At 40.7% G+C, this 27467-nt stretch overlaps 1 protein-coding gene across 1 annotated transcript; it reads left to right on the top strand.

Moving 5' to 3' along the window:
- Nucleotides 1-1548: 1548 nt before the first annotated feature.
- Nucleotides 1549-27345, top strand: LOC138583722 (doublecortin domain-containing protein 2-like). Its single transcript, XM_069655684.1, has 10 exons — nucleotides 1549-1835; nucleotides 2810-2864; nucleotides 6985-7061; nucleotides 7248-7382; nucleotides 7753-7902; nucleotides 9069-9123; nucleotides 9275-9449; nucleotides 22532-22602; nucleotides 24015-24723; nucleotides 27266-27345. The coding sequence occupies exons 1-10, from the start codon at nucleotides 1549-1551 to the stop codon at nucleotides 27343-27345; spliced, it is 1794 nt and encodes a 597-aa protein (XP_069511785.1).
- Nucleotides 27346-27467: the final 122 nt, after the last annotated feature.

A 27467-nucleotide genomic window follows, 5' to 3' on the forward strand; every position in this document is an offset into this window, starting at 1 on the left:
TATCACATCTTCATTTTGATTGGATTTTTCTGCAGCTGCCACCTGTTTTACTAATTCTTGCACACTATATACGACAGCACCATCAGGTGGTGCAAAGAGAGAATCGCATCTCGTGAATTACCAGCTGCAGCTTTGGGTAGCAGTTGTGCAGGTTTTGGGACTATTTTTGCCTGCAGATAAGCTGGAGGTTACAACTAGCCAGAGCGGGTAGTTATATATATATATATAGTGTATAGTGTATATTATATATATTATATATTTTATTACTAAATAATTGTACCGAAGTGACTTAGGCTTTTGGCCCTGCATGACCTTATTGCCTCCCTCACCCAACATGCCCCAATGGATCAGCATGTCTGTCCCTGATTGCTACTGATGAAAGAGGCAATGACGACAGTAAGGTGAAGAGGATGCAAAGAAGTATAAGAGGATTTGAACATTATTAGCCCTCTGGCCTCTGATATAATTCGCAGAATTCAAACTAGGCTGTAGAAGGTTTGCAGGAACCAATCTGTGGCATGAAAAAATAAATGAATGAATGAACAGGCTATATAAAACAAATAGTGTAGCAATCATTTAATGTCCGAAAAAAGTAGGAAATAACACAACCATTTACAGAAAAATGCATTAAAAATAAATAATCCAGGCATTTAGGCTACTATATTTATTCCTCTGGCTTTTAATTGCTGCAACAGAACAGCACTTGACAATAACATGCAAAAGGACATAGAGTACAGATCTCTTTGTTGTCGCGCAACACACTAATAGTCAACAAAACAAACATGTTTTTAGTCCCACATTCGGGATGTCACCAGCAACACGGCTTTCCAGTTGGTCTCTTGATGCCCAATTAACTTTCTCACTTGGCTGTTGGAGAGCTCTTACATCCTGTAAGCCTTAGTAATCTAAAAAATATTGTCATTAGACAGTGTGTCTTGTATGTTTAATCGTGTTCCCAACACACTGTCGTTGCGAATTTAATGAAATACGTCTGTTTTCCTCATCTGTTAATGATTGACTACCTGTTGTGAGGTCCCTGGTAGTCGGTGAGAGAACAGCGGCGTGTTCCCATAGATACATCCCAACAGATGAGCTCCCGTGATACCCAGCTGACATCTTCAGGAGACTACAGAGACCAGCTTGGCTTTTACCATCACCTGCTGCTGCGTAACGGCGGACACCATGCATAGTTTCCTCTGTCGCGGATTGAGATTCTGCTAAATTTATGGATAGTTCTCTCTTACTACGCCGGGATTCGTCAACAGGTTCTTGCACGTGGTCATATTTTTATTCAGTCACCTCCTCCTTAACCTCTTAGTCGTCTTTTTGCACTGGACGCCCTCGTGTCCAGACTGCTGACCTCCTCGACGATCTGCGTGCCACGTCCGGCTCCTCTCATCCCTAAACATTGTTACTGGATGGACCAGCTCTTAATGTCATTATAATGGCCAATAAGCCTTTGTCTCGCAATTGGGATCAACCTGTTGCAAGATTATTATAACAAAGATCTCTCTCCGTCGCGCGCCAGCCTGATTTTTACGCACAACAATGAGCTCGGAGAAGCCAAACTTTCTGTCACAGCCGATCGTGAAGAACATTTTCATGTTCCGGAATGGCGATCCTTACTACGAAGCACGGCGGATTGTGATAAACCAAAAGAGGGTTTCCAACTTTGAGACTTTGCTCAGAGAGGTGACCGGCGGGATACAAGCACCGTTTGGAGCGGTGAGGAACATCTACACGCCGAGAGGAGGGCACAAGGTGGACTGCTTGGACAGCCTGCAGAGCGGGGAGCAATACGTGGCTTGCGGGAGGGAACGTTTCAAGAGGCTGGAGTAAGATTAAACTAACATTTAACACGTATTTTTCACTGTAAATAAATATCTGCATATGCGTAAAAAAGGGGATACTGCACATTTGTTACAACTATTGGTTAACGAAGTTTAGTTTGCAGGAAGGCATGCTAATCAGTAAGAATTACTGCTAGAAGTAAGACATTAAAATCACATTACAATATAGTGCACACTGTGATTAGTTTCCACACTCAACATAGTCAGTTGGCAACAGGTTACATGTACAGATTTAAACCCTGAGCGTTTGACCCCTTCCCTGAGTCATGGTGTTAAAGTTTATGAGACTAAACGGTTTCCGCAAACAAACAGTGCTGAGTCACAGCATGAGGCAGATGAGATCAGCAGTGTGGAGATGTGTGCTTCACCCAGGCTTAAAAATAAGTGGACTTGTACTGCAGATAATGAGCTTTGTGCAACAAGTTAGGCTATTCATAGAATGCAGTGGTGGAGCAGTTGGAAGTGTCAGAAGCAGTGGAGCGGTATTGAAGCCAGTAAATTAGCATAGTAAAATCATGCTCCTTAATGACGGTACCTTTTAAATTGCATGGGGAAGATTGTATGTAATCCTCGATTAGAATATATGATGCACTCTTATAGTATTCATCCGGTCTTCCCTTTTTCTGCATACCACCCTGTTCCTTCAGTACCCAAAGAAAATATGTGTAAAATAAGTTCTAATGCAACAGATGATAAAATGACTCATGTAAGGTTTACTTACAGTAAATCTATTTGTTCTTTTGATGCATAATGAAGTGCTGGTATTCTGCTAGTGCTTAGAAAATAGGCAGATGTTACTTTTTAGTGTTTTACAGCAGCACAGCTTGCAGCAAAGAACACAAAAGATGATGAATTTCTTTCTATTAACTGCATTTACAGCACATCCACATCAGTTGATGAAATATAACAGGATTGAGTGTTAAAATGAGACTTTCTTTGCTTCATGTTTTTGTCTGCAGTTACCTACAAATTGGCTCGAGAAGGAAGAGAATGATGCAGACTCTTCCAGTGCAGGTAAGTCTTAAGCGCTGTTAAAGTAAGCAGCAAGATTTCTGTCAGTTTGTCAGATCAGTTTTGTAATTCAGTCAAAAAGTGTAGGTCCTGTTTATTGCAGTAAAGTGTCAAAAAGTGCTGTAGCTGTGTGGCGCAGTATAGAAAATAGCAGCATACTCACATGTGTATTTGCTTTGAGACTTGACCCCAATTATAACAGGAATAACAATTTAGACACCACGTTATCTCGTGAAACGTTTGCGAGTTATATGAGAGGATTAGACATGCCTGGAAATCCCTATCCGCATCATCTTTGGCATGATACAAACACAATTTGCAAAGATGGAATCTGTTTACATAATTAAAATAGTGCTGTCAATCATCCAGACAGTCTTGGGGTGCATGTCGCACACCCTCGTCTTGCCAGATAAGATGCTCAGGTTCCACTCCACCTCATGGTCTTGTAGTGTTGCACTAAGATGCACGCCTAGCCTCGCTTGTTCAGCAGATCCTAACACTAACATATTGACCACGTCCATTTATCTGACAGATGTTTAAGTTCTGCTGTCCATAGTTAAAAAACTTACCTTTACCTTCATCATACATGCTATCTTATATGGTTTTATTTATTGATTCATGATCCAATGTATGTAACTTCCACTAAATGCAACATACAAGGATCTGGTGAACACCACCTCTGCACTCGTGCCCCCACCCACAGTGTCAGGGTTTCAGAAAGATCTTTTAAGCAAGGTGTAATGTTGAGCATTACTCCCTTTTGTTCCTTGTGAAGAATCACTTTGTTGTCGTCTCAATGGCCATGCATTATTGATTTTTGGATCATAATCATCCCGCCTTTCAATGCATCTTTAATCACCAGCTATGAAGTCACAGCCAAAACGAGAGCAGCTTAAAGTCAGGGAGAACACAGGCTCATGTATTTTAGAAGTCAGCTGCGGGTCCTCTTTCAAAATAAGAGTTGTTTACTCCATTTTTTCAGGAGATTTAGTCGAGGGAAGGCACAGATACACGTACTAGCACCTAATAACTTTGACATGCCAACTTATAACAGACAAAACAATGGGGTCACAAAAGGTCAAATGTGCAACCCATTGTCATCTATATCTTTGACTTTTCCCTCCTGCCACAACCTTTATGTCTCTGCCTCTGCCCTCTGTAGCATGTTCATCATAAATAGAGAAATCAGGAACTACTCTGCCCTCTTGATTTGGTCTTATCACCCGCTAGCAACAAGCGCATTCATCACCGATAACCTTAAGAGCTTGTTGTTGCTGCTGTGATTATGTGGCGAGCATAAAAAGGGCCAATTTAGTTTACAAGGACCCGGCCTCCCCCTCAATACCCCACTTAACCTGCCTGATTGTGTCGATTAATGATGAGAACTCTTAGCTGCCTGGATGGCCAGCAAGTTTATTTCTTGTCCTTATTGATTTTAGAGCCTTAAAGGAAGGGCTAATTAAAGGGAGATTACTGCCTCTGACGTACATTTTACTACATGGATTATTTTACAACAGCTGCTAGAAAAAAGCTTGTTTCTCCTTACACTAGGTCTGCTACTGTTGATAAATTTACTTTCTTATTGGCATTTCTATTTTTTACTCAAATTATCTGACTAAAATTGTTCATATTGTGTTTCTATTACCGTATATAGTGGCTGCAACTAATAGCTGCACCAGATATTACAGTGTTTTATGACGTGTTTAAGCTGCACTGCAAGTAAATGCTATTTCCTTGGTGTTGGTTTCAAGCTGCTCTGCTATAGTTTTCTACGGAAACCGTAAGCGGACATGCATCCATACATTTTACTTACTCAGTTTTCCCATAGTAACGAGTCATTTCTGGTTGTTTTCTCGAGATCTCAACTTATTTATCTTGTTATGTCAGTATAACAAAGCTGGGGGGTATATTACGAAGCAGGATTTGCGGTTGTCAAGGTAACTTCAGGGTTAACTCAGAGTTTTCAGTACTACGAAGGTGGTAGATCGTCATGGTTACTTATTGCTAAACAGCTAGCCTTCTCTGGAGCAGGTTATGTTCAGGAGAAGAGATCATCTTTTACTGTAATCTCTTGATTCAGGAGCTCTGTGAGCAGATTGTTAAAGGGAGGAGGGAGTGAGAGCGGTAAAACACTTCCGCTTTACCGTATGATTTTTGATATGAACACTGAATCCTGAAGTACTTTTTAAAATTAGCCTGCTTTAAATTGTGTTTTTTTAATTTATTTGCTACATAAGTCCGTTTGATACGGCCGGGGCTGAGGCTAGTCTTGGTCTGTCATAAACGCATCGTGCTCTGATGATCGAGCAGTGATTTTATAGACTTATTTACACAGTCAGTGATTTTTTGCCCTTCTCCTTTCTGCGTTTGGCTGCTGCAGCTGAGTGGATTTTTAGTCTGAATTAAGTCTAACTTCTTCATATCTTTTTAAAATCATAGTTTTCTCTGATTTTGTCAAATATGCCGATCAGCTGAAGGTAGATGTGTGATTGGTCATACGCTGCAGACTCCACCCCTTTTATGTGAACGCGCTCATGGAAACCCTGGGTTGACTTATCGAGTTGATGACCAGCGTCGTGTGACCGTTTAGCGTGATTGCCTTTGTCAGGTTAAGTGAAGCCAGATCAGGAAAACATACCCTGGGTATGTTGAACTCACTTCGTAGGACAGGCCTCTGGTTTTCCCGTGATAACAACGTAATTTCAGTTGTTTTCTCGAGATCTTGATTTATTTATCTCGAGATAGAAAAGCTTGTTTTCTTTTGATAACAGGCAATCTAGAAAGAATAACAGACTGGTCACTGTGATATTAGAGAACACGACTTTATGATCATCTGACGTAACGGTGGTCCAGCGTTTTTATCTCGAGATAACGAGATAAATAAGTTGAGATCTCAACCGGAAAACAACCAGAAATTATTCGTTATCGAGTAAATAAAATGTATGGATGCATGTCCACTTTGGGCTTCCATAGTTTTCATAATTTTGGTAATTAAATCTATGTAAGCTCAGCACTAGTAATACATAAGGATGCTGTTTGCCAAGTGCAAAGTATATATTGACTTTAAAATGAGCTCACGCCACTTCTTTCTCCTGCTGTGCATGAAAATGTTGCGTGCTGATGGAAAATATTGTGTATAGAAAAACTATTGTCGTACTTCTTATAGCCTTTGAGACTGCCTCACTGTGATGGTTATACTCTGTTCCTGGCTTGCTTTGGTTTAAAGGTGGAAAGGTCTGCACTCGTCTCGGTTGTCTTCAGAAATTCAAAAAGGATAACGTCGAAATTTGCGTATCATCTGAGTAAAAAGAACCGGTCAATGTATATTTCTTGGTGGTATGCCTTGTTTTACCTCAGATCTTGTCCTGCACCCTGTTTTATGTTAAACACTGTTGCCCAGGCTGCACCCACAGACCCCAGAAGACTTCTAATATACCTCCTCCCTTATCTCCCTGTCTCTGTCTCACAGGATCCAAATCTTAGCCTTAGAGTCACAGTGGGTTAGCAGGTGTTATGGGACAGGACCTGCAGTGCTCGCTATTTGCAATCTCAAAGGATTAGCAGAAGCCTCACTCTTGGGCTGTCACAGCGATGAGGGACAGATTATTTTAGTGTAGACAAAAGCCCTTTATCTTTGCCTTAAGGGGTAACGCTTTTGATGCCACACAATCTCTTTTCTTTTATGTACCGGTCGGTGAAAACTCTCACTGCAAGGAAAGAAACAGAGTCCCGAAAAGTTGTATATATGTCAATGGATCGGTGAATAAATACACGTCATCGCCTACATTTAACACATTATGTCACGTGAAACTGACCCTCTCTCTGGCTCTGATTCTCCAGAGGATGCACAGTATTAACCTGGTTGCCTTCAAGGACATAGGCGGGTATATATATATGTAGCAGCTGGTGCTAGCTTCGATGTTTTCCGTAACAACTGGACTACAGTTTTAGCATCGTTCCCAAAAGCAGCTCTGTTGTTTTAAGTCTTCCACTTGGAAACGAGAGCTGTCCTTAAAGGACCAGCGTGGAGGCTTTAGTGGCATCTAGTGGTGAGGTTGCATATTGCGCCTGATTGTTTGAAATCACCCTTTCCTTTAACTTTTTCTTCTTTATCCTCTCTCAGGCCAAACCGCTGCCACCAAATAGATTCATCGTGTCAGCTCGATTCCTGAAACCCATCAAAGAGCCATGTACTGTATTGTAAGTATAATATATAGTATGTATTTAACTCTCAGCCCTGTGTATCGAAATGGCAGATGATGTCATAGACTCCTGAACTCATAGGATACACTCAAACTTACCTTTGGCTCCACTGAACACAGAGGGATTTTCTTGTCACCAATGTTTAACCAGTTTTCTTTAACCCTGTGTTTTTTCTGCTCTCAGCGTGGTCGCAAATGGCGACGTCTTGAACCCCGCCATGAGGCTGCTCATCCACCAGAGGATGCTCGGCCAGTTTGACAAAGTCCTCGAGATGATCACAGAGAAGATGGGTTTAAAAGTCCTTGGAGGTGTTCGAAGGTAAAGCTCTAAAAAAACGCACACAATTCACATATGGACCGTGTTTATTACCTCATTATGACATCATACGTGTTCAAATTGGCCATCAAAATCACTCAACAGCAACACCTGGCAGAAGTTTCACACTTCCACCATATGTTCTTTTATCACAGCAGATGATCTCGTTAGACTTTATCGCTCCATGCTGCATACATTTGCATATAAATGAAAAATAATACAGATTTTGTGTGTTCACGTAGAAGCAGGACATGTTAATATCTTATCTTAATAATGACCACATGGTGATTATGGGAGTGTATTCTGCAGTTCAAGCTTTGCACAAGGACATGATGGAAACTGTGGGGCTTTTGACTCTGGGTCTGTGTTCTAGTCTGTTCACCTATGAAGGCCACCAGGTGACTGATGGGAATCAGCTGGAGGGCGGGCAGCTTTATGTGGCAGTGGGGAGAGAAAGGTTTAAGAAGCTGCCCTACAGTGACCTCCTCTTCACCAAACCCAGAGGGACGAGGCGGGTCAACGGGTAAGCACTGCACCAAAGGAATCATCCTAACGTTATATATGTGGTTTGAAGGCTGATAGTTTGATTGAGGATCTTCAATCTTGCAGAGATGCAAATTGATCTTATGTGTTCACAAAAGTCCCTAAACTGACTTAAGGGCCTTCTATTAAAGGAGCATTTCACCCCTGGAAAGAGCCACTGTCAGTCACAGCTGGTGTTCTCTGTAATCGATAGAAGCAATAATATTTGAAATTGGCGCCATAGCTGTGGAGAAAGTTGTACAAATAGCTTGTGGTTTTACCCATTCTACATTCCTACAACTCCCAGCGTGCATTGCGCCCCTCCCTCTGAAATGAACGGCCCAGCGAGAGACGCTGGAGTGAAATACTACAGTTTCGCTGCGGAGCAGTACAGAATCCAAAATACGATGAGAATATACCGGTGGATTGTCTAAAAAATCTTCAGGTCTGCAGTATACATTTCAAACCTGACGATTTTGAACGAGACATGACATCGGAGGCGGGCATCCTAGATTGAGGAAGTGTAGTTTAGCGAGCTCCCTGGCCCCCCCATTGGAGAAGCAGATAGCGTCCTCCAAAGGCACAGAGCGATATGCATTTTTTCCCACACCATAATGACATTAGCTCCCCATAATAGCATGATTGAACTGAGGTTGAAAATCTGCGAATTTTATGTTAATCATTTAACAGAAACAACACTGACTAATTATAAACATTGTTTGAATCCATATGTAGATTTCAGAGTCATTCATGAAGCGTTGTGGAAACTTAAAATTGAATACTATGGCTACCAGGGACGGATCTTGGAAACCGTTCAGTTTGTTTTTGTGTGTTCCATTGTGCAAAGTAATTACTCCTCCAGGGCGCAAATCTACGTTCAAATCTCCCGAGCCTTCCTCCCTGAGCACCAAAGATTATTATAAAGATAATTTGCTGCACTTGAATAAACGTCTTGCCTTTTTTTAAATACACTGATGAAGAAAATGTATGCTTTACTTCCACATACAAAAAGCTTTGTAGTCTTAAACTAAGACTTTTTAAGAGGCTTTTTCATATTGTATTAGGTTGTGTTGGATTTTAACATTGCTGATTAGTCAATTATCAAAGTGTTTTTCAGGTGCGGGCCTTTATACAAGTTAAATGATTTCTTGTCTGGTTTGTTCGCAGAATGAAAGCTTACTCTCTACCGCCTATCTACAGATTCTCCAAGCAAAATGGCAACGTAAGAATTTCTTGTTCCATTCGCATTAATTATTAAGAATTTCTCGTTTGTTTTTGATCCCAAAAGTTGATAACATATTCATAACTTACATACAGAACAAAGCTTCCAAAAATATAAAACAAATTGCCTAACAAACTTCTGCTTCCTCCAGGGTAAGTCTACAGTCCGCTGCAGTGATAGTGGAGATGGAGACTCCAAGGCCTCTCCTCCGAGCCACAGCAACAACAACAAGGAGCACCTGTCCTCCATCGTCAGAGAGATCTCTCAGGCCAGACTCATCTCCCTCAGGAAGAAGAGGAGTGGACAAAGCATGACCCTCGGCAACGGTAATGCAGACACAAACACAGAAATGCTTATATAGGGTTGTCACGATAAAAGAATTGCAAACTTGGATACGTTACTAGTAAAACAACACAATAGTCGATACCTGTTTCGATACCACAGCAACAAAAAAATAACTTATTATTCTGCTGTGTTTGGGACATTTGTGGACGTCAGTCGATGAGCAGTGGTCTTGAGCTCTGCCAACAGTCGGGACTGAATGCAAACGTAGCACCAAGGTGACATGGCTGTCTCTCTGCTCTGTTCTCTGTCTGTCTGTAACTTTTGCATCTTTATGAGACGTGTAAGAGACTTCACAAAACGTCTTCATTTGCCGTTCTGTGAATGACAGCAGTCCATTGGGTGACTGCTGTGTCAGAGCTCCAGGTGTGACGGAGGGCAGAGCAGAAAGTCGGCAGAATGAAGCACGGGGTTCGGCATATAAAAACTAAGCCCTGTACCTTCTTGCGGGGGTTGTATGGAGGTGTAGGTGTGTTGAAAAAAATTTAAAAATAACGTCTTATTTCTTTGTTTCACTGCTTTATTTACAGTAATGGCGCTCGCTCTCTTCACTTCCTGTCTATGTTGCTAGACGACAGCGTCTCTCTCTCTTTTGCTCGCTGCAGCTTTGCATTAAAAATGTGACTGTAGATCTTTTGTATCTGTTGTATCTACAGTATCGAAGTATCAAACATTTTCAACCCAATGATCATACCTGCTTATATTGCACATTTTTGAGGGTGTGGTTGAGGCTTTGGAGGGTTTTTTTTTTCATTATATTAAAGAAAAACGGAGTAAAAAAAACAGCAGTACTGTATTTGTGAAACAATTAATTAGCTAAATTTCCTGTGTACATCTGATATAGAAGCCTTTCATATGCAGTTATAATCCACAACAGCAATTATAATTGTACATCTTACAGTTCTTTGTACTTACAGCATTGAAGGGAAAGCTAGTTTTGATGTCACATTTAAAAAAACAGGGCTACAAAGTAAAACAGAAGTGAAGCAGTTATCTCCTGCATACATGTGTGGTTGCATCAGCCTGGCTAAAACATTCCTCTTCTCATCACATTTCCTTTACATTCACAGATACGTGGCCCTTTAAAGCATGCATGTCTGAATTGTCTTCTCCCGCCAATAACGATTGAAACATGAGCTACAAACAGGGCTTAGACACAGTTAGGATTATTATACATAAAGATATATGATGTAATGCATTGCCTTTGAAATCTTATGTAACCTGCTGCATCCTCAGATGCCCACACTGTGGCACTGTTGCTCTACAGTAAATGTAGAAAGAAGTGTTGAAAGTAGGTCTAGAATGATGACATTTACAACTATAACAAGAAACACATTACATCATCCTCTGAGTTCATGATCAGTTTATTATATTGTCGAGCTGAAACTTTCAATTTGTGCTACTTTTGTGCTCATTGTAAACATCTGAACATTAAGATGTTTTATTGCCCCTGGAGCCTACCGGATATTTCCATGACAAGATGTATGTAACAATGTCAGAGAGGATGGAGAACATTTTCCTCATTTTCATCTTAAATGGGTTTAGTTTTTTCTGCAGACTGCATCTGACCTTATTGTAAGGACTACTGCAGTACCAACCACGTTACGTCATCCTGTAGCTCATGATAGATGTTGCCTGTTTCCCCGTCTGGCAGCAGAGTTGACAGCAGAAGCCCAAAGGAGCGTGGAGAATTGTGTCTTTGGTTCAGGGGAGCTGGCATTTTGCATCAAAAGAGAGGGATGAGGGATGTGTGTGTGTGTGATGTCTTTGTCCGTGTGTACATGTGTGCGTTTTCAGACCTGTAATGTCGCCCTCAAAATCCTCCTCTGTGCATCAGATTGTGTGGCATGTCGCATTACAGGCAGAGAAAAAAAACATGTTGCATTATTGGTCCCCTTGGGTGACATTGACCAAAGATTAAATTAACAGACAGACAGACAGCTCGGAAAACAAGATCAGGCATCAGACAGGATCGTTTGAATGGCTTGGAGAGCATATCAAATTCCCATGCAGCCTTCACTCTTTGACCTATAAAGTCTTTCTCAAATGCCGTCATGTTTACAAGAATTCTTATTCCCATTATTTCTTTGGCTGTGATGCAGGGACTAGTTTATGCAATTACAATTTGTATTGCAGTAATAGTTTGTCTCTGTCCATGGTGCTGAACAGACTTTTTGGAAGATACAGTTAGTGAAGGTTTCTCAAAAGTATTCTGTACTCTTTTTGGTCGTCTTCCCTCCAAAGGCAAACTGAAATGCAAAGACTTTGTAAAAGAAGTTGATTTTAATGCTCCAGTTTGGTATTTTGGCTTTTACATCTTGTTTTTTTGGAAGCAGAAATGATCATATTTGGGCAACGGGGTGGATACACATATTTAGGACTCTATCCCGGTTGACAGGCAACTTGTCAATCACACAGGCCCTAAAGAATATCCTGTTTTGTGGTTGATTTTGCTCACAATGGTACCATGATGTACAAAATAAACATCATACTGTATTGAAGAAGACTTTGAATTTGCAATTGAGACTATAAACTTGGTCATTGACTTCCGTACAATCTACTGGCCATTAGAATGAGCGCAGATTTAAGGCACGACCACATTGGCTTCATGTTTGAAACATTTCTCATATACAGTCTAGGATGTTATTGGTGCATTCAGTTGGCAAAAAGCAAACATGAGCTGAAATCATAGCTCCCCATTGGCTGAAAAAAATGTGTTCTGTGCCCGCTGATTGCTAAGTTTAGTGTTGTCATGTTTCTCCAGTTTGGCTTCTTAATGCGAACACAGTTCTTACCACCCTTTTTGAGTGATTTAGTGACAGTGGATGTTATTCTCCCTCTTGGGAACTCCTTGCCCTGCCTGGTTATGAGGTAAACACATCTCCTTCTGGTGCCAACAGGAACGCCGCCAAAAAAGTAGTCAGACTGGCAGCGGCTGTGGAAAAAAACTCAGCATGAAACCCACACTTTGGATCTCTGCTGTGCTGGAACATTGGAATGAAAACAAAAGATTATTATAAAGGTGTCGTCTGATTATAAATGCATTCAGACAGGCACTGAGACAAACAAGCAAATGACGGAGAGAGCGAGAGAAAAAACGAGACAAATGAGACTGAGTGACCCCGTAATCTGAGATTCCCCCTCTGCTCTGTGTGGACTCTGTTGTGACAGGGAGGCTATAGCTTTATTTTTTGTGTGTGTATGTGTGTGTGTCGCTACGCCAGCCCCCATTATTCACTGTCTATCAGCTGCTGGGAAGCAGACTGAGGATAACTCCAGCAGTTTCTGTCTGGTTTATTGTAAAGCTTCTGACTTTTCTGCTTCATTAGAGGGAACACAGCGGTGAGTGACAGCAAAGACAAGGGGGAGGCAGAGCGACAAGTCATGCAGCAAAGGTCACAGAATGAATTTGAACTCACTGTAACAAAGACATTTGGCTTAAAAGACTTAACCAACAAGAGACATTGCCTTCACCCACATACTTTATGAAAGCTCTTTTAAAGTGGGTGAATTATCGGTCCAATTTGGCTCCTGTTAGCCTTAGCTCTCAAAAACACATCAACATTCAGGTTGTAGATAACCAATTAGCAGTTGTTGCTAACCCCGAAATAGAAATAGGATGTTTATCAGTGTTCCCGCTCTTGAAGGGCCTCTGTGACCAGTTCTGTTAATGGCTCCCTTGAGGAGAGAGAAGACGTTAAAGGAGAAGCAGCAGAAAAGAGAAGAATGAAGGACAGAAGAAGGAGAAAAAGGATGTGTTTTGACAGATGAGGGCACATCGTATGCAAGGAGAAGGGAAGATAAAAGAAAGGGGTTAAAGAAAAAGGAATAAAAGATTGGAGATGATGAAGGGAGGAACGTTATGAGGAGGAAGAAAAAATGAATAAAAGAATACAGGTGGAACACGATGAATCGTCTGAGATGGTGGAGCAAAAAAAGGCCTGGAGATATTGAAGGGTGGAGGGATGGGTGGGGTTTGGATAATTGCCTTTCATTTGGATAATCTCTCCATTTAGAGTCATCAAAGCAGAATTTTACTTGCCTCTGCCCCCTCGCTGGGGCCAAATTGCGACTCTAAAAGAATCAACAAAAGAGCCTTGTACTTCAAGGAGGAAGGACGGGCAGAGAGGGGTGGACAAGAGGAGAGAGGGAAGGCAGAGGGAGAGGGGATCTACTGATTATATCATTATTTATAGACGCCTACACTTTTTATATGTTGTTGTGCATATACATTCATAAGTGGACACGCTATTTTTAGCTTTTTGATTTTCTAAATATGAGTGAAATCGGTCAAAATAAGCTAATTGTCCCCATATAGACACAAGGAGTATTTGACCAAATACTAATATATTGATACATGACATGTAAGTGCAGTTAAAGTGTCAGATATGCATGGTGTTACATGTTTTATTGACCTGAACATGACATAACCAACTCAATTAGCATATAACAAGATGTGGTAAAAGCTTAATGCTGTGTACATTGCAGGGAAAACAATGCTACACAGACTTGTGAGCCATGCATGCTACATTATAGAATTTATTTACAGTGATGTAGTTCAAGCTTTCACATTAGTTATCTTCTGGCAGATATTTTGGAAACACCCTGAAACCTATTGACACGTTTAAATTGCTTTCAGAAATGTCCAGTTGATAGTAGACTTTACAACAGCAATCACTTTGACACGCTGAATTTAAGGTTTGGGTGCCAGTTTTGCCACATTCACATCTCAGTTAAGTTTGCCTTTTGTTTCACACTTCTAAGTATGGTAATGAAAAGTTGCAGTAACCTTCCAGAACGTGCTTTGAAAGCTCAACGACATTTAATTTAGACAAACACTTGAGTTCTGAGTGGCCTGCTACATCATTTTAACGTACCTGGCTCTATCTTTGGCAGGAGGCAATTTCAGCTACATGATGTCCCTTCCAGTTGTTTTCCCTTGAAAGGAGTTTGACGTTAAAGTGCTAATCTCGAAGAACTTCGTTCTCTTTGGCGGCACCTATGGCGATAAACTGTAATTGCGGGAGCACACTTCCCAGAAATCCAGACAGTGTTGCATGTGTGACGTCCACGGTTGGTTCCAGTTGTAACTCTTGATTTTCCTCGCTGACGGTCGCTTTCCTTTTTAGTTTGCCTTCATCTGAGCGTCGAGTTTGTTTCTTTTTCTTTGGATTTTCATTTATTTTTTACAAAAATCTGTAAGTTTCATCTTGCCTTTTGTTTCACATTACACTTTGCTAGCATTAAAAGCTGAAGGACATCCGCTTCACACAAAGCCTCGTGTTCTGAGTGGCTACCTTTTCATGTGCCAAACTCCATCTCTTAATGTAGCAGGGGCCATTCAATCTATGCTACATGATGGATCCACATTATGTCCCTTTCTATTATGAATATTGAAGAGAGTTTTATTTAAAGTCAAGGAGGTTTTTAGTTGAGTTATATTTCATAAAAAGTTATTTCAAAATGCTGTAAATGGGAAAAATCTTTGTGCACTTTGCAAATTAAATGTGAAAGAAATGCAGATTGCTGCCTATGTAAGCCCGGCTGTGTGTGTCTTTGCACACGTACAAGCCATCCAGCCAGATCAACCTTCTGCCTCTGGTGTCATAAAATGTGATGCTGCCTCTGGGAATTAGCCTTGTTAGCATATGTATCTCTAATTCCTGTCAGAGTGAAACAGGGTTCAAAACAGCGTCGGGAGGCAGGAGACGTGTGCACAAAGAGGCTGCGTGTCTTAAATCGTGTGCCTGTGTCAGGAAAAAAGAGGCTCAGCAGCGACGGATGAGAAACAGCAACATTTAAAGGAAGTTTTTCTCTGCCAAGTTCTTAGAAAGTGAGCACCGTGTTAAAATCGCCCATGTGTGTTAAATGTGCGAGCCTGTTTTTGTGTGTCACATTTCAGACAACACGGCCATCTTTCCCGATCCCTCCTTCGCTCATTCTTCACCTCCTTTCATCTCTCCCCTTTCAGGACGACAGAAAAAGGTTCTTCATGACCCTTTGATGCAGGATTACTGGATTAAAGAGCAGTGTAGCTGTACTAATCTGTCACTTTAATCTGCTAACAAGTGTTTTAGCTGTGACATACAAAACTGCTGGCTGTGACATGTGAAGTATAGGGTTAGGGTAACATGTGACACTTTCAGTGACACAAATTTTCTTCGTTTTTGTCACCTCCAATCGAGACAGCTTTGGTGTTTTTTTTGTAGGTTTTTTTTAAGCTTGAGCTTGTGGACGAATGTCTGGAGGTTTTGTGATAGGAGCATCAGGATCTGTAGGGTTTAATGGCATGAGAAAATATCTGACGTTTGTGGAGTTTACGTCATGTGTTGGAGCTGGGATTCACAGGGCATCTCAATGAGCTGTGTTGAGCTGTGTTTTGTTTTCATAAGCGTCAGTTATAATGCAGTAAATGGTGCATGTTTCTGTAATAAAACAGTTTGTCTAAGTCCAAATAAGGCAGTTAAAGGTATCTTTACAGATATCTTTACAGAGGCCTTTTAAGACCTCAAACCTTTTGCAAAAAGCTTGCAACCTTTCACATTGACACAAAAAAAGTCTAATTTTGATAAGTCACATTGCAATGATAAGACAAAAGCCACTCGGAATATAAACCTCCTGCAGACGCTTGACGGTAATGTTTCAGGCAAAATTGAGAGCGAACAAACTGCAAGTTATTAAATTCTTTAACTGAAGCCATGACCTTTATAAATATTACTCTGCCTGTCTGACTGCGACATTGTTAAGCAGAGCTTTCCTCTGATTTAATGTCAAAGCTAAGGAAGCACAGGGCTGCACGCAGTCAAGATAAGAGGCATTTTATACTCTAAGAGAAAAGTGCAATATATCTAGACATATAATGGTACGGCACTCTATTCAGATGCATCTTTGAAACAAACCGTAATGCAAAGGATGTTATTCGCTATAAATAAATGTCACAGTGGACATTTGTTGAGCCCACACACAGGACAAAACCTGTAATTGTTTTAGTGCAATCAAGATGATGATGATGCTGATGTCCTAGATGCAGTTTCCCCCGGCTCATTGATTGAAAGCTCTTAAAGGGACAGCCTCGGGATTGCGAATTGCACTTAGATCAAATTGTGGGATTCAGAGAAGACAGATTTAAAAAAGAAAAGTGACTTGTAACTCTTAGTATGGGTCAAAAGCTTCCTCTAGAGCCACAGAACACTATTACAACCCTATCGCTGAATGAGGTAACACAGTGGTGATTGATGAAAGCCTTTGCATTTGCAGAATTACAGACTTTGTGTCTGGTGTGACTTTCACGGCAAAAATCACAAGCGGTGCCCAGTTAGTGACGCGTTTTCCATCACCCAGCAGTGGTTGGTCTGCCAGAGAGGGTAGGCGGAGCTAAGCGGCTGCTTTTCTGGTGTCTGCAAGTGTTGCGAGTAAACATTAATCTACTATGGCTGAACTAACAAAGAAAGATCGATGACTACAGATGACGCACAGATTGAAGGCAAACATTCTGAAAAGGAAAGCGACCGTCAGTGAGGAAAATCAAGAGTTACAACCGGAGCCAACCGTGGACGTCACACATGCAACACTGTCTGGATATCTGGCAAGTGTGCTCCCGCAATTACCGTTTATCACCATGAGCGCCGCCAAAGAGAACGAACTGAGATCTTCAAGATTATAACTTTAAGATGCGACTTTTGAGTCACAAACTTAGTTTTTAGCAAGCATTAGCATTACAGAAGTATAAGTTGGAAGTATTCATCTGTGCATTGGTGGATTGTAAACTATAAATATTTCATATAAATTCCATGAAATGTATTGTGTGTATGCATGAGAGAAGAAAATCACATGACCAAGCACAATGTCCTCACATGACTATAAAGTCGACACCAGCTGGGCCTTCCTCACGGTGGCCGGTCATACTCTCATTAAATGTTTTAACAGGACCCCGGTCAGTGACTGGAGCGCACTTGCTGAGTGGCAACATTTCATAATTACCATTTAGAGTTACTACCCATGTTGTTTTACACCTACCATAACTCAGCCATGTGCTGAGTGGGTTAAATCAGCGGGGTGTAAATAAGCTGTATACTGTACTGTGTGGTGATATACAGGGAGTGATTTAGGTACATTAAGTACTACATCAAAACTTGAGTGTTTATTTAATACTGCACAGCTAATCCACTCAGAGTAAAATTGGCTTGTGGAGCATGTCAACGATTTTTTCCACCCTTTGGTTCATAAGCATCAACACACCAGGTATTAAAGCTGTGATTTGTATTTATTTAGACCTGCAACCTCTGCCGTTTATGGATTGATTTTTTCAGAAGAGGCTTTGAAAGAATAAAGATTCTCTACCACAAAGTGCTGCAATCATATTGACACAAGGCATTTAAAGCGTTTCCAAGAACATGTCTACCCAGAAAGCTTGTATGGAGGCTGCCAACCACTCAGAGTTCACAATGCCTGAGTGTCGCATGGTGCATATCAATGACTGTATATCTAAATGGACGACGCCTCTCCATCTGCTCTTATTGTACAGAATCTGTGCTTCTGCGCAGTAGAGATCGGCAGGTGGAGCCGCCGTAGCCACTTCCTTCTAACAGCAGAACAGATATGTAAACTTCAATGACTGTAGTGATTGTTTTAGTTACGTCTCCTCTCACCGTTTCTCATCTACTCTGCTAATCCAGAACAGATCGGCAGCAGGAGCCGGATTTGTCTACAAAGCTGTCAATCAACCTTTAGCATCAAATAACTAATTAAAAATAAACATGTCACTTAGACATAAATCAGCATAAGAACTAACTATAATGAAAGAAACCATGTTTGAGGAAAATTTATTTGGCGTGTATTTTGATATTATAGTTTGACTCATGTCCCATCTGTTAAAATGGAGGAGACGGGCTTTATGACCTATACTGCAGCCAGTCAGCAGGGGGCGATAGAGATTAGGCTTCACTTTTAGGGAGCTGTCATGTCGTCCATCTTTTTATACAGTCTATGGGTGGCTACTGCATTGCTTAACAACCTACTTTGATGAACCTCATGGGGATTTTATGCTACGTGCATTGTCTTGCTGATGACCTTCTCATTACATGGTGTTCTGTTTTCGCAATATTCAGTCCTCTTTCTGAGTTGAACATGGTCTCTAGTGTCTCCACACTTTTTCATTCAGTTAAATATTTTTTCCCAGAAGTGTCACACTAAGAACTTCTGTTCTTCTAATCCAATAAAACTGACGCAAAAGCTCCTGATAAACTTTATTAAACAATTTGCTTAACCTCTAAATCAGCAGGTCCTCCAGCATAGTGTCTTCACATCTGTAAAGAGCAACATACATCCTCATTTACCTATCTGTGGCTCCATTTGCAATGAGAAATGTGTATGCATGCCCTGGTCTGCTAGAGATATAGAGGGAAGAACATGATTGCTCTGGATGGGTTTACTCAGAATTGCTTCCTGGAGGAGTGGAATAGCTTTTAAATGTGATATTAGATCTTGCAAGTCTCTGCAAGCAATGGTTGCACACTCTGATTCTGCAGGAAAGCACTGATGTACTGCACATCAACATTCATGAAAAGACAAAGTGGTGAGATATAAAAGGTAGCTTCTTTACTCTGAAATAAAAGAAAAGCGTTATTAACACGTTGGTTACATAACTCTGAGAATGGGCTGCACGGTGGTGCAGTGGTAAGCACTGTTTCTAGAAGGTTCCTAGCTGGCCCATAGGTATAAGTGTGAGAGTGGAAGGTTGTTTGTCTCTATGTGACAGCCCTGTGATTGACTGCCGATCAGTCCAGGGTGCACCCCACCTCTCGCCCAGTGACAGGATTGGCTCCCGCCCCTGCTGGATTGGCTACAGTCCCCTTGTGACCCTGAACAGGATAAGCAGTATAGATAATGGATGGATGGATGGCAGAGAAGACAACATGCGCTATCACACGACAGGGGGTGCTGTTGCACTTAATATCAGCCCATCCTTAAAGGAGCAATTTGCCCCTGGAAAAAGCCACTGTCAGTCAAAGCTGGTGTTCTCTGTAATCGATAGAAGCAATAATATATCAAATTGACACCATAGCTGTGGAGAAAGTCGTACAAACAGCTTGTGGTTTCGCCCATTCTACATTCCTACAACACCCAGCGTGCTTTGCGCCCCTCCCTCTGAAAGGAACGGGCCAGCGAGAGACGCTGGAGTGAAATCCTACTGTTTCACTGCAGGCAATGAGTTCTCTTGGGGTCTGCAGTCTACATTTTAAACCTGACGATTTTGAACGAGACATGACATCGGAGGCAGCGTCCTAGATTGAGGAAGTGTAGTTTAGCGAGGAGTCTGGCGGAGGTTTTCCAGGGCCCATTGGAGAAGCGGATAGCGCAGAGCGAAATTGCTTGTTTTCCTACCATAATGGCATTAGCTACCCATACAGCGTGATAGGACTGAGGTTGCAAATCTGCGAACTGGCCCTTTAAATCAGTCCTAAACATGCCGAAGATATTCAAAGCCGTGCTAATATACAGTACAATAGCACTCCTTCCTATGTGATATTGCTTATATAACAGTTCCACAAGTAGTTAAAAAGTCCCAGTGATGTTATATTCTATAGCACCCTTTATGGATGCCTCTTGTCCAATCAGATTACTTGGTCAAAAGGAATGAGGAAATAACATGCCATTGTTTGCTTGCACTGTTCTGGGACTGCGTCACTGACAGTGCATTTCAGGCTCAGGGTTCATCTGAGCACAGTTGCCTCTTCTGTGATACAGACCGTTGTTTTATTAATTAAGTTGATGAATATAACCCATGTATATTTCATGGAATAGTATTTACATCATGTTACCTGGTGTAAACTGCACCCTGGATTCCCCCGGCGTGTTCGGGTTACTGGCACTGGATGAGCACATCAAATGGAAACACAGATCAAAGCGATGCTGCACAATATAACTGCATGTGCGTATGCAGAGATCACAAACGGCCTGTGTTTTTGTTTCACAACCGAGTCCCCTGCAACTACAATCCTGCAGCAGTAAGGCTGAATACATGTGTTTGTTCTTAAAGCGGAGAGGGGGGGTTATTTTAGTTCACTACCTGCTATCACTTCATCTTCACTTGTGTTTTATTACATTTACTTGCAACTCCAGTCATTTATAACTTTACCTCTCATAGGAATGGCAGCAAGGGCCATTTAAGTGAGTAATTATACCCACTTACTCTTGCATCCTCGTTTTACCTCACACTGATGGATGAGACTCAGCATTGTCTCTGAGATGTGAGTGTTTTGCCTAAGTCTGTGTGCGACATTGTACCTAAGAAGTAGAATGTGTGTGTCTTCCCCTGAGTATGAAATACAGACACACATTAACACACAGGCATACACAAAAACAGTCTAGCCGCTTGCAATCCCAGATCTACTGGATTTAACGAAGAGCAAGAAGGAGCGATTCTAAGTATCGTGTTTAATTTGATTTAGCATTTTCATGAGCCCGTGCCTCATCCTCAAATCACGTTAAGATGTTTAGAGTCGCAGCGGCTCATCCTCTGCTTACTGCTTGCACTCGATCGCTCGGCCCTCGCCGCTCTTAATGAATGCAGCGATTTCCATAAAATATTCTTAAAGAGGTCCGTTATTATTACCATAACGTTTCATCTCCCACCATAGCTAAACTTCAATCAGTTTTGCATTTGAAATGCATTAAATGTCTCCATAAACTCCTCTAATCTCCACCCGAGTCATTTTTCTTCTTTAACTGGTGTGTGTGGAAAGGGAAACTAATATTAAAGACATTAATTACACTGTTCTGTTCTTTTTTTTTTCAGCACACTCTTTCGCCGCTTATTACTGATTGGAAATTTCAGTCTCATCCAAAACAAGTGTGTAATTATGTTGTTTATCAGAGCGTGTAGTTGTATTGCTCTTATGATGTTTTGGGTTAATTACTCTGAGGCCTTTGATGGACACATGAAAACTAAAAGAAAGTGTATTAATTTTGCACTCCAGCAAACGTGCCTCGTGGAGCTGATTGCTTCAATAGGAATGAATGTGTTTGTGGTGTTTGGTTGTCTGATGATGCCTTCATTTAAAACGCAGAGATCCGCAGTGTAAGTGTGCAGCCATTCAGACAGTAAACGACGACAAGTGTTTCCTCTGGGGGACGGGGCGAGATATCTTCTTGTAGTCATGCAGGCTATTATTGTGGCTGATTCGTTTTTGTTTTTTTCTTGCAATTAATCTGCTAGTTCAAAGTCGTCTGCAGTTACAACCAGCTTTGTTTGAAATTAGGACATTTAAAAAACAGATGAAACCAGTACTTTCTCCAAAATCAGAAGAAAATGTGAGGTCATATTCCCCCTTTTAGTGCAGTGCCTACTCTAACTCTCCGTGTATGGATAGATAAAGTATAAACCAACAAACATCTACCTTATTACAACTGGGGCAGAGATATTTATAATAATAATAATAATGTATTGGTATTACATCTGTATTCGCGACCTTGGCCTTCCCTGCTGTGCCCTCGCCCCCTCCTCCACTCGATCATATGAATGTTTTCAGACTCTCTCTCCGGCACTCTCATTGTCTGGAGAGGTTGTTTACTTGCCTGAAGTAGCCTTTGGGTTGGTTCACCTCCCCACCACCAGGTGTCACTCTTGTGCTGCGTTTGTTAGAGGTTAGGGATGGAGTTAAAGATGTATCATTTCAACAAGTCACGGGATGAATAAAAGCTTTTATTTCTGAGAGGTTTTATGGATTATTAGAATTATGTAATTAGCTCTGAGGAATTCAGAGTTGAATGCTGTGGAAATAAGTCAGCAGATAAAGGAATGTTCAACCTATAAAACATGCTGGGATGTAATTCATATGTTTACCTCTATGACTGTATTTTGTTTTTTTAAGCCAGAGTAAGAGGGAATACAAAAAGTGTTTGCACTTGTCCATGTTATATCAACCCTAACAAGCCCATTCAGGACACAGTATCACACATTTTGATGAATATATCACACTGAATCTTGCTTTAAATCCCTTGTTTTACCTCAGCCCACGTCTCTGAGACATTCAGTTATTTGCTTCGTTTTTCTTTCTCTTCCCAGACGAGCTGGAATCGAGGGCCGATGATGGAAACTCTGAGGACAAAACCCCTCAAGACCAGTCGACGGAAGAGGTCAACACACATAAGTAAACATAATGGGCTGTTACAGGGACAGTAGGGCACAAAGCTAACATTGTATGTGCACTTTGCATGTAATTCTTACTTTCATGATACCACTAAAATATGTAATGATAACGTGTCTTCAAGTCTACGATAGTATCAGGGATGAATATACTTATATTCCTATATATTTCAATTTCTCTGTGCCTTAAGTGCTTTAAAATACAGAATTCATAATAATAATAATAAATAATAAAACTTTATATATATAGCACCTTTAAAAACAGGAGTTTACCAGACATGGCCAGACACAGCGAGACAATACAAAGCTTCAGTCAACATGAAGTTGGGACTAAACATGTAAAAACTTGGCAGACAGAGGATACATCTAAGGATCTAAGGTTTCCAGCTGGCTCATAAGGTGTCAACAATTCTGCTGTGTAGCTCGGAGTCAAACTAGCTAACGTAAAACTAACGGGAAGCCGATGTAAGAAAGCCAGCATTGGGGTGATGTCGTCTCTTAAAACCAGTAAGAAGCCTAGCTGCTGCATTCTGGACTAATTGGAGGCGAGAGAGAGCTTTCTGTTTAACTCTGGAAAAGAAGGAGTTACAGTTATCTAGTCTGGAGAAGATTAGTGAATGGATGACTTTTCCAAGGTCCGATTCAGAGAGTATTTGTTTTATTCCGGAGATAATGCGTAATTGGAGGAAGCACGACTGTACAACTTTTTCATGTGTGTTTCGAAGGTAAGATGAGAATCAAACATTACTGCTTAATTTCTGTGGACGTAAGTGGAGTTAAGTGGATTGAACAAAATGATCACCGATTTTGAATTGCTGAGTTGTTGAAAATTATAGCGATCCAACAGTTGATATCACCGAGATAGTCTATTACAGTAGCTCAGCTTCTAGGGTCCATATATTCATGTGTCGTCAGCGTAACAATGAAAAGAGACGTTGTAATGCTGGATCATTTGGCCGAGTGGAAGCATATAAATAGAGAATAAAATTGGACCTAAAACTGAACCTTGCGGTACACCACAGGTAACGTTAGTAGTAGAGGAAGAGTACTTACCTTTCATGACCGAGATGCCAACCCAAGTCAATATCTCCCATTCTTATGTGAAGAATTAGTTTTAACATATCAGTATTTCTTGAATACATGTGAATGAATAACTATTGTTTTATTATTCCATGGGACATTAGGAAGCCGAGACGGCTGCTGTCTTGCCTTTTAATTGACAAAAAATAAGTCTAGACAAAAAAAAAACAGCTTTAGTTCCATTGAATTTGTAAGTGTTTTTGACTCAATAGCGCTGTCACTCTCTGTCAGGAAGTATTATTGTAAACAGTCCAATTATATTGTTAGCCTGTTAAAATATTTAGAGCTATAAATTTGTTTTTGTGGTATAATTGCATTACAGAAACCTGCAGATGAGGATACAAAAGCTGCAGAGGAGAAAGGAGAGGAGGAGGCGGCTGCAGCTGCTGAAAACACCACAGAAGAGGACACTTCTGCCAGCAAGGAAGAGCAGAGTGAAAACCAGGAGATAAATGGTGAAAAAGAGGAAGAGGCAACGGCAGGATCTGAGGAGAAGGAGGTAGAAGAAGCAGTGAAGGAGGAGGTAAAAGATGAGGTGAAGAGAGAGGAGCAGGGGTCCAGAAGTAGCAACAGTGATAAGACCCAGGAAAGCAAAGAGAAAGAGGATGGAAGCCATAGATCTTCTGAGAGTGAAAAGGATGACACAGAAGAAGAGAAGCGAGATAAAGAGAGCGTAAAGGGGGAGAAAAGCAGTAAGGACCAAGTTAATGATGTAGACACGGGGGAGGAAGAGAAGGAGACAGAAAGCAGCAGTGACCCGGAGAAGACCCGGTCAGATAACGACACAAAGGAGAAAGATAACGGAAGGAGTAGCAGTGGCAACAGTAACCAGGAAGAAGATTCAAGCAGAACCAAAGAGGGAGCGACAAAAGAGTCAGGAGAAGAAGAGAGGAAGGTGAACGAAGAGGTCGGGGGAGAGGATGATGAGGTGGAGAGCGAGGCAGAGCTGGATGTAGAGGAGAAAAAAGCAGCCAGTAGCAAAGAGGCCACAGAGGACGAGGGGAAAGATGAAGATGATGGAGAGAAAGGGGGTAAAAGCAGGAAAGAGAAGGATTAGGAATGGAAGAGAAGATGTCGAATGTATAGGATGAGTCGTGCTCATAATTTGTAGTACAGTTTAAACTTACTAAAGCAGGTGGAGCACCCTTAAAGAAAGCAAACCAAGATATATTCAGATATATTTGACTTGATGGCCTTGTAGAATCGGCACTCGTGAGAAAACAGTGTCCAAATATTAAACAAGTAATAGAAGCTTTGAATGTCACCATTGAAGACACCATCATATTTCACGTATGTATTCAAAAACTATTTAACAAACCATTCTTCATATCATATCAGTAAAACCTTTTTTTTCCATTAAGACATACTGTTACCTCTGGGGCTGAACAATTGTTTCAGTATACACTGTCTGCACTGTAGTGAATGATGCTGGGAAATTGAAAGTACTATTGATTATTTGAAAAATATATGTTTATTTTGAACAGGTATAAGTGATCTAGCTGCTTAATGTCAAAGAAGTTTTTTTACTTATGTTTTTTTTTGTTTATTGTAAAAAGCATGTGAGCTTTTTAAGTAAGTACAATAAGATATGTGTAGTATTGTAAGCACACAGTATGTGTCTGAATGTTCAGCTAGATTGTTTGATAATGAATGTAGCTTGAAGGTCTTTGTAAAGCGTCTCCAAATATAAGTTATTCATTATGTAAACAATATATATGATGCATACTTTATTTATGCTTTGTTTATTTAGATCTGTCTTCTACCAGAAAATTATGGAGAAATTTACATATAGGCACCTTTTAAAGATGCCTTAATAAAACCAACTTTGATCCACTGTTTATTCCTTTCACTTTATTTATGAAGGCTCTAATAAAGTAATTTAAAAAACTATATATACATAGATATATAGATATATATATATATGTGTGTATGTAAAATCATTAAAAGTGTTATGATATGCTTCCCACAGTGGATGTATCAGCATTTACATTAGTTTATAAAACATTTGTAATATAAGACAAACTAGATGAACTGGATGTACATTTATGTTCACTCCAATCATGACTGCTACAGGAACCTTTTTGTACGACAAACACGTCCACGACCTTCCTTTATCTTACCTGAACATAATACTGGAAGAAGTATTTGGAACCTTTAAGTAAAACCAGTATTACCTCAATGTAACAAGACCAACATTTGTACCTTTACTGAAAATACTTAAAATACTTAGTACCTTCAGTTCCATTACATTACAGCACATTACCGTACGTTATGGCACGTAATAGCATGTTAGCTTATGTTACAGTATAGCAACTTACCTTATATTCCATTATAGCATGTTACCTTAAGTCGCGGCCCATTACCTTGTGAAACACCCGTCTCCTTATGTTACATTACGTTACGTTACGCTACCTTACATTACATTACATTATTTTAGGAGCGTTACCGTATGTTACGGCACATTACCTTACGTTACGGCACATTACCTTCCCTTACGTTACTTTATATTAGGAACGTTAACATATCTTACGGCACATTACCTTAAGTTATGGCCCGTTACCTTATGCCACACCTTACCTTATACAGTATTACATTACAGCACGTTATCTTACATTACATTATGTCACGGCACGGTATCTTACGTTACCTGACGTTATGTTATGGCATGTTACTTTATGTTACAGCACGTTACCTTCTGTTACATTACGGCATGTTACGTACCATCACGTTATGTTAGGTTACATTATATTGCATTACAGTTTTTTTGGCATGTTAAATGACTTGTGTTGTGTTGTGGTGTGTATTGTTATGCAGCATCTTAATGTCATTAACTGAGGCGCAGCTACTGAACTGCACAACAATAGACTTTGTTTTATGTTAAGTATAGTATTTGTCTCTCTCTCTAGATTATCTTTGGATTTATACATATCATTCAATTTTAATAGTTAATTAAAATACCTCGAATCTGTGCTTAAATCAAGTGCTTCAGAAAATATGCTTTTACCTCTGGATTTCAAAATGCTGAAGTTTTTGATGTTGGCTAAGAGGAATTAGCTAAACACACAGACTTATTAAGTAACTTGATAACATTTAAAATATTAGCTCTAAACAGCACCATGTTGCTTCACAAAGTGATCCTTAAAGCTTAATGTAAAGTGCGTGTAAGCAATAGATGATGTTGGAGTTGGCAAAGATACTGCCATGACAACATGATGGGCATTATCATGTGCTTCTGTAATTAACACGTGTTAGTCATAGCTTTGGCACTAACTGTGAAGGACATTCGTAGAGCAACAGGTGAGACATGATTCAGAATGTAATGTAGCAACATATTTCAAACACGTCATTTTGTTTCCCTGCCAATCTGTCTTCCCATGAAACAAGGCTTCATAAAGACACTATAAAAGCGCCTCCCACAGGAAGGAAGCTATAGTGTCAACTGTGATCTAATTCAGCGTCTATGGTGGCTTCACCTCCCTCTCCTCCCTGCAGCTGCTCAAATTGGGATTCATGCAGTCAGTGTGTTTGTGACTCACCATCCCAGGAGAGGGGGGAGGGGGGCACATGGGTGAGAGAGAGAGGGTGAGGTAAAAGAGGGAGAGCTGGAGACGCAGAGAAAGGCGGGGGAAGCGGGGGCGGGTGTGTGTGAGTGAGTCATATACGGCCTGACTGGTTGAGGTGATGATCCTTAAGGTGCTATTTCTGGACTTACCATCAATTCTGTCTTATCTCCTCCAGTGGTCCCCTTTAGTGTGTGTGTGTGTGTGTGCGTGTG

Source organism: Semicossyphus pulcher, unplaced genomic scaffold (assembly GCF_022749685.1).
Source record: "Semicossyphus pulcher isolate SPU_LCO1_2020_fin unplaced genomic scaffold, fSemPul1.0.p SCAF_9, whole genome shotgun sequence".
NCBI lineage: Eukaryota > Metazoa > Chordata > Actinopteri > Labriformes > Labridae > Semicossyphus > Semicossyphus pulcher.